Genomic DNA, 8357 nt, shown 5'->3' on the forward strand with positions numbered 1-8357 from the left:
ATTTTAGCGTGCGCCATGCTCAATTTGATGTCAATAAGTACGCCATGCGAAATACGACTTTAGCGTCAAAATACAATATCCTATTAGCATGCGCTGAGCCTCCCATTTGTGCTGAACCGTCTCTGTATACATAGAATTTGTACGGCTGAGTAAATTCATTTTCGAAAATCGTTAGCATCGCTTTGAGATTAGCCCATTTAAAAATGTTCTGTCGTGGGCTAGGTAGTGCATGTTATCAACGACTCGAGACGCATCATGTGTGACAGAACAACAACTGCATTTTCTCGGTCACGCACGCTTATATAAAAGCTGGCTTCACACTTTTCAGCAGACAAATGTAATTGTATTGATCGATATGTAGGCTTTAACGTCCCAAAACCACCACATGATTATGAGAGACGCCATACTGGAGGGCTCCAAAAATTTCGACCACCTGGGGTTCATTAACGTGCACCCAAAGCTGGGCACACGGGCCTACATTTCCGCCTAGTTCGGAAATGCAGCCGCCGCAGCCGGGATTTGATCCCGTGACCTGCGGGTCAGCAGCAGAGTACGTTAGGCACTAGACCACCGCGGCGGGGTAAATGTGTTTCTAGGTATTCGCCAGCCCATGTCCTTAATGTGTATTTCATTTGTCTTCAATTATTTGCCGCTACACGTATACCTGGTCTACATCGAGCTCGGCCCTTTGTCGAGATTCACAGCAGTTGTGCACTCACCGAAGTCCCTTTCGTGTTTGATGGAACAAAGACGGGTGCCAATTTGTAGGCGTGCCTCGAAGCCATTTTCAGGCGGCTGGCGGGTGTTGTCTGCAAGCACTCAACCACAACATCGATGCCTTCATCTGGGTGACAGATGCACAACCGACCCAGCTCAAGGGTGTTCTGCAGGGCATACTTCGTGTTGTCTCGATACGGTCGAAAGAATGAAGACGTGTGTAACATGACGCGCTTCGCTTGCTGCACCCAGTGTAACTTCATGTCAAACAAGTGGCGCGTTATCGAGATGGCCCCGGCATCATGACCTACGGGCACAATCTGGAACGAAAGTATGAATTTTAAGTTCAACGTAACGTCAACATAACGTTCATGTCAGGTATACATAACGTTCATGAAATAGCGTAGCTTCGATCTCCTTTCGATCGCTAACAACAAAACCTGTTACCCCAAACACTATACACGCGTGGCTACTTCATAAAAAGTAAAGGAAGTGAACTTTTTAATAAATTTAAAATTCAAGTGAAATAAATGAAGCAAACTTCCGGCACCATATTTTTCTTTTTTATTAGCACAATTATCTTGCATCCAGCAATATTCTTTTTTTACTTCAAATATTTCGTTTCTTGGTAAATATTTCGCTCACCCCTTCGCTGTGTAAAGCTATTGTTAGAATCATTCATTATTTCAAGTCCTGTGCCTTTATGTTTTGAATCTCCAGCCCACACTACCTATTGTAGTGCAGTGGCTACGACATGAGAATGTTGAACGCCAGTTCACAGGTTCGATCCTCGATGGCTTGCTGGGGCGACATCAGGAAAATCCACGCATGTCATTCATCAGGAACAAACTTAGTAATCCCCGCTCTGCTCTAAATAACTTAGAAAGTTCATGCAATGCATGTCTTGTGCCTTTGTGTTGCTGCTTTGGGTTGTTTGAACCCGCTGAATAAATTAAGAGCAACCTGCCATCCGTTTGCATCATTGGCCGCTGTGCTGGAAAGTGCAGCACCTAATTTATTAATTTTTTTATGTTCCCGCCTTCAGGGAAGTTGCTCGAATGAGAGAAAAAAAAGGTGCAGGTGGTGTGGTGAAATAGAAAACGTGAAGACGCAGAAAGAGGAACAGAAAGTACGGGCGTTGTTTTACGACTGGATGCTCACTTCAAGAAGAAACACATTAATTATTAAGACAACGGTGAAAACAAGCGATGTAAACAAGGTGTTCAAGCAAACATGCGGCTGCATTACAAAAACAGGCATATGTCGAAATGGTATAATATTGTTCCTAGCCATGCGAAGCATCTCATGACATTTTTTTTATCCGAAGAGCTGGGTAAATGGTAATCTATTCCTAATTGTTAATTCAATCAGTGATTCTAGCGAGAAATCTTCACTACAAAAGTTGTAGCGCTTGTCCTGAACCTAATATTCTATGATAATGCCAATTCAACGTGAATCGTTGAAAGAGATCGCCGAGCACTGATAATTGCAAATTCAACGAGACATTTTCTATAGTAAAGTGTCAATGTTTGTCTAGTGGCGTACGATTATTTCATCTATGCCCTGTTAAATTTTGATTTCTCGGGCTTTTCTTCAAAAGAGCGAAAATCGGAAAGTATGCTTGGCGCACGTTAGCTCAAATGCCCTGTACACATAAACAGGCCACAAACGCTTGTTTTTACTGTCTTTGTCTAAGTGGCTAATAAAATGAGAAACTTCAGCATTCGAGGCACCTTATCATCAAAACAACATGACGTGGTTCGCTACCCAAAAAGTCAATTTTTCATGGACAGGATGCCATAATGCCAACTTTAAAATTTTTCCTTTTTGATCGCAGTAAGTGTTTATAGTATGGTGCACATTATTTCGAAGCCATGGTGTAACTCTTTATTAAAATAAATAAAAATGCACACCCGCGCTGGTGACTGTGAGCCGCGATACGTGTGAGCTGCCTTTTCTGAAGGCTGTTTCATATGAAAGGAAAAAATACAGGTGTGTTATCTAACCACCATTCGCGGCCTCTTTGATTTTGTAAAAAAACAATTGTCTTCTTGAAAATGCATTCATGCAGCTTACATTTATGTCGGACATCTTACTACGCTTTAATAGACACTTAAATGGGCCGTGCAGTACTTTTTCAAGTAACCATGGAATGGAATCACTAACAGAGCGTATTGCCTCATGAACTCACTGCCGCAATAATATTTAGAATCCATCCAATACGAACGGTGATACGAAGATTTGTCGCACGCTGCAATCGCATTATCTTTTCTCTCGTCCCGACGAAAGCGCTGGAAGCTAAGCAGGGACTGATGGCACAGGCTGAGAAAACTATCACGTGAGCCTTGTGACCTTGAGAAGTTTTCCTTTTTCTTTCTTTCACTACGCGGCTTTCTCAGTGGGATCGCACGCGCACGCGTGGACAAGTCGAGGCCTCCCGCGGCGATTCCTGTAACGACCGAGCGCGCCATGTTGAAATCAGCCTATGGCAGATAGAATGGCTGTGACGAGGGATTTTTGTGCTTCTTCCGTCATTTGTCGTGTAAAGAGAAAGCAATTTTTAGCTGACCTTGAACGTTTATTGTGTTTTCTAGACCACGTGCTGCGCTATAACATTTAGAATCTACGTTTGTGGCTTTTTCGCGTAAAGAAATAACCAGAGAAAAGTTAAGGGGAGCGAGACACTTGCTACCAATCGGCAGCATTTTTTTACCATGATAAAAATTGTTTCAGCGCCCCTCTAAAACAAACTTGTGCTTGCAATATGTAGGTTGCTCATGGTCATACGTTTTTCATTACTGTCTATGGGCAGAATTTGTTTAGCTATAAGCTAAGCTAAATGAATGATCACAATTTTTGTTCCTTTCTTTCGTCATTCATTCTTCGTATTCTTTTGCACCATGCCCAACATATACAAACCCGCTCAGCTCCCGCTTCTATAGTCTAGTAAAGTTTTGGTAGTTTCATATAAATCTTCACCACTGTCTTGCGAAAGTTACGACAAAAAAATTTGCACAACATGCCCCGTACGATCGCAACGTTTGTATCACATTGTCTGCACGCTCTTTGTCTAACCACTAATTAGGGATTTAGATGGATCAATCGCTGTAACGGCTCACATCTTCTGGATTGCCACCGAAGAACTCGATGTTTTCCTTGACCCAGTCGAGCGCCACCTTCTGATCGTACAGACCAACGTTCCCGATAAAGTCCACGATGCGACCGTTGAGAAAGCCGAATGGGCCAAGCCGATAATTGGGAACCACGACAACTGCGTCAGCGTGCAGAGCAAGCAGCTCAGCCCTGTACAAGTTGTGCGAGTTGCCGCCGTACTGGAAGTCCCGGCCCACGAACACGACCAGAACAGTCCTGGAAGAAGTAAAGCTTACATGCAGTGGCGTAACTAGAAAACTAGAAAGCGCGACTTCTTTTCAACACTAGTGGTTTTTATATAAAATGTTCTAACATGAAAGGAAGTTCCTTCAGAAATGATACGGAGCGCGAATGATTATTGACAGAAAGAACAACTGAAAAAAAAGAGCCTGAAATAAGAAAGCATATACAAATATTATACTGATACAACATTATTAATGAATAAATGTTAAAAAAATTGAACAAACACGCGTCGATAATTCCCGGGAACATGTTAGTCTCAAAACTTAAAAATTAAAAAGATCACGAAACTTCCATAATGTCCGTTAGTGCGCCCTTGGCAAGGCACAGGGCAATAATTACTCTTCAAAATGACCTTAGGACATGTTCAATACTTCTAACCACCTTTTGCAGCCTTTTCTAAGCATGTGTAAAACAGTGCATTAATGATCCCACGGGCACGTCTACTGGAACGTGGATCAGCACCGGCTCACAGAGTGCACCTGCGGCGTAATTAGCGAAAGCGAACAAACGCGCGATAGGCTGATGGGCGAACATCACACAATAGGCTATTTGAATCAGTGCAAGTTGTGTCTGCTCGCTATCAGCATTCGTTTGTAACCACTTGTAGCAATAGTTGTAAAGGCAGAACACCGTGTACCATCATTTACTTGCATTGGAAAGCAGTAAACCTCACGGACTACAGGAACATAGTCGTGCAGGCTATAAAGAGAGCGAGTACAGGCTATAAAAGCGGCTCAGACATGAAAAGCATCTGTTCTATAGGGAGGAATGAAAACCAGGAGACCGCACCATGGGTCAGTCTGGGGGATTACTCATCAAAACATAGAATGAGCATTTAGACCTTCTCGTGACGATCAACTGTGGAGCTGCGATCATGTAATAGGCGAGCATGGCTTCTAGTCACTTCCTTTTGGTCTCCACAGCAAAACCTATCAAATAAGAAAGTGATCATAATATGCCCATCTTGCAGTGCAAATACCGGTCAGTGAGAAAATGAGATACAAACTGAGCTTTGTGTACGTGAGCCATTACACTGTCGCTGTGTTTCGTGGTTCACGTGCCCGAATATGTACCTAAGTATGTTCCTGAAGATACGTTAGTATAAATATGCACAAGATAAAAAACTATGCCTTGCTGCTCTTTTTGCCAGATCTGTTCCTTAACTCATTGAACACGTATTATCATGTCATCGTATGACTGAATATGTTACCATGAAACTAGATAGGGTACCGGCAGAGTGTCGTTTTCTATGTCTTTAGCGATCAAAAGTGTATCTGTCTTTCCACACGTACGATGAATCTCAGAAGCCATTTCCAGCCGACGTTGCTTTTGTTTTATAGTGTCACGATAAACAGAAACGCATCTCGGAAAGTGCCTTGAGCAATTGCTATAGAACGTCCCTGTCTAAGCAACATCAATGATCTATAAAGCTAACAGAAGTGTCTTTTCTGAACGAGGGCAGAACATTTCTGAAGAAGCCTACCTCATGCATTCCAAGCAGGTGGTGGCTGAATTGACGGCTCGGCAATCGCGCGGAGCTGAACCACTCCCGCGAGCCAATGGAGAACAAATTGGTTTGCTAAGGTTTGCTGTGTTACGTCATGCTCACTCGTGCATTTTTTGCCCTCCCTAAACGTTATGGGCTTATGCACATGTCATCGCCGCTTTTTTTGCCCCATGTTGATTCAAATTTTCAATGAAATATATTAACATTGCTTCTACAAGGCTTTGCTTGCAGAATTGATCTCGTCATCGCTATAACTGAACCAAAACTCCTAAAGAACGCATGCCAGACCCTCCAACACACATGCTCATCTGCGCAACCGCATTCTAAGAATACGAAATAGAAAAAAGGTCTGTAGAAGAAATAGCACCCATTTTATTCACTCTCATAGCGTTAAGGAAAGAAATTCAATGCTCATCTTTTTTAAACACGACAGACACATTTTATGCACCATATTTACTTCCACAGAATTATTTCCAGGAGCAGCGAGGAAAAAGAAAGAAATACAGACGTTGATCTATGCGTACATTGATCCCTAAGTTTATAAAATCTCACTTCATTACGCTTCAGTTCAGTGTAAGCTGCTACACACGACAACATTACAAAGGATACGTTTGAAGATACGTTCTACTCCACCAACTATGTTAAAACGATACTTTCTTTTTCGTACCGTCGCCAATAATTTGCTTCGACATGTGTTTGATCCCATGATTACGATGATTTAATTAGAATCCACGACATAGGAGATTGCGCAGTGAGACAATATTTATTTAAAGTTAGATTACGAAAGCTCACTAGGATCTGTACAGAGGCTGCTCATACCGCGGGCTATCGCATTTCAAACGAATAGCTTTCTTTGACTTTTTCGCTCGTTGTCTTGACGGCAGTGATCGGGCTTCTACCGAGTGGGCACGCTCTGTACGGACGTAGTTGCGGGGTGCACTTTTATTTAACAGGTAGAATAGACACACAAAATTCTAATAAAAATTTGATTAGACCATAACGGTCACATATGGTGAAATAGCTAACTTTAGAATAAAATACATGTTTTGCAAACTTGGATCAGCTTGCAGTGATATTTGGAGTTTAATAAGAACTAACAGACAATATATGTCAGAGAACAGTTTAGGAAGATAGGCGATCAGCGATGATTCAAACATGTAGAAATCAGTTGGTAGAGGAAACAGCAATCGGGGATACGAATATTCATGCAGTGCAAAAAGCTTTATGATTGCAGTCACATTAGGTAGGCGCTTTTACCCACGTACACCACAAAATGTTCATACAGAAAGTCTGCGAATGACTTCAAAATGGCGTAAAGCACTGATAACAGAACTATAAAATTTGTCCGACTGACCGTACTTTTACGACACATTCATGCAAGCTAACACAAATTCCGATGAAAGTGCAAGTCATCGGACAAGAAATTCTGAAATAGTGTGGTTCGTTAGACTCGTCACTCGTGCATTTGTGAATTTAAAAAAAAAATGCGCTAAGAAGATGAAGCGCACGTGAGAGAACACACAGGACGAGAAGGCTAGCCTGTGTATACTTTATGCTTTCGGCTTGTGCTTCGTCTTTTAGGACAATCTTTCTATTCACAGAATAATTGTTGCTGCATTCACCATCTCAAAAAAAAAGGGCCCGATTTTTTTCTGCAACTCTGGTGAGAGAACTTCCCTTATCGATGCATCGGCTTCAGTTACATTACTGGTTTGACAACATCTCATCCCTTCAAGCCTTCATGCCTCACTGAGCAGCTTTGCGTCTCGTTTGGAGTGTTGAAGGAAGGCATTTGTTCAGGGCAGTTCCGCCAACAGCACTGATTGTTACCTTGGACTGCAATCCCTCTTGCATCGCTGTCCAGGCAGCATCGGTGTCCAGATGTTTAGGTGGAGGCAGCGCTCGCTCACTGGGCGGTCACTGTATTCCATGGCGTAGTCCTTGTCCTGTACACAGCACGGCTTCATCGAAAGAGCCTTGACAAGGGTCATTTGTCTGTCCATTAGCAGGGACTGCTGGAAGCGCATGCTACGGAGGGGATCGCGTGCAAAGTAGATGCCAAGAAACTCGTGGACCTGTTTCGCGCCCATCACAAGTGTGCGGCCGGCGTAGCGGCCGCGCAGTGCGCGTACCTCCACCTCGTGGTCCACTTCCCAGACGAAATAGAGCAGCAGGCAAATTCCGGCCACCATGAGTAGTATTCCAGAAAGAAAGCATACAGCTTGCCTGGGAGTCGCGCGGAGCAAAAGATAAGGAAGCGCTGTAGCAGCAGTTGAATTCAATGAAGCCATAGCGCTGAAAACACCGGAACAAAGGAGCGGACAGGACGCCATCCTTATAAAGACTAAAGTATTTCTTGGGGACCTTCAACACCGAAATTATCGTCTGTCTGTCTGTCTGTCTGTCTGTCTGTCTGTCTGTCTGTCTGTCTGTCTGTCTGTCTGTCTGTCTGTGCATATGTCTGTTTCTCCGTGCTAACAATATCCTAAAGGGCACCAACGTCACGTCAAACGGCGAAGCCCATTCGCAGCGCCGACCAATATTGCTCAGGTTTCAGTTTTCATACTGGTACGACTGTCAATTCAAAAGCAATTATTGCGCATATCTGAGCTGCCATAACAGCACGTCAATATTTTCTATGTGTGGTGTTATCTTAGAGAAGGCACACATAAGTAATTCTAAGGACCATAGCGTTTATCACGCTGCTCTGACAGTGCAACGCGATGCTCAAAAAAAT

The 8357-nt window shown here is 43.2% G+C and overlaps 1 protein-coding gene across 1 annotated transcript; it reads right to left on the reverse strand.

Moving 5' to 3' along the window:
- Positions 1-698: 698 nt before the first annotated feature.
- Positions 699-7812, reverse strand: LOC142767229 (cholinesterase-like). Its single transcript, XM_075868505.1, has 3 exons — positions 7451-7812; positions 3837-4086; positions 699-1037 (listed from the first exon to the last, which is right to left on the reverse strand). Exons 1-3 carry the CDS (start codon positions 7810-7812, stop codon positions 699-701), a joined length of 951 nt encoding a protein of 316 aa, XP_075724620.1.
- Positions 7813-8357: the final 545 nt, after the last annotated feature.

The sequence above is a fragment of the Rhipicephalus microplus genome, chromosome 1 (genome assembly GCF_043290135.1).
Source record: "Rhipicephalus microplus isolate Deutch F79 chromosome 1, USDA_Rmic, whole genome shotgun sequence".
Taxonomy (NCBI): Eukaryota; Metazoa; Arthropoda; class Arachnida; order Ixodida; family Ixodidae; genus Rhipicephalus; species Rhipicephalus microplus.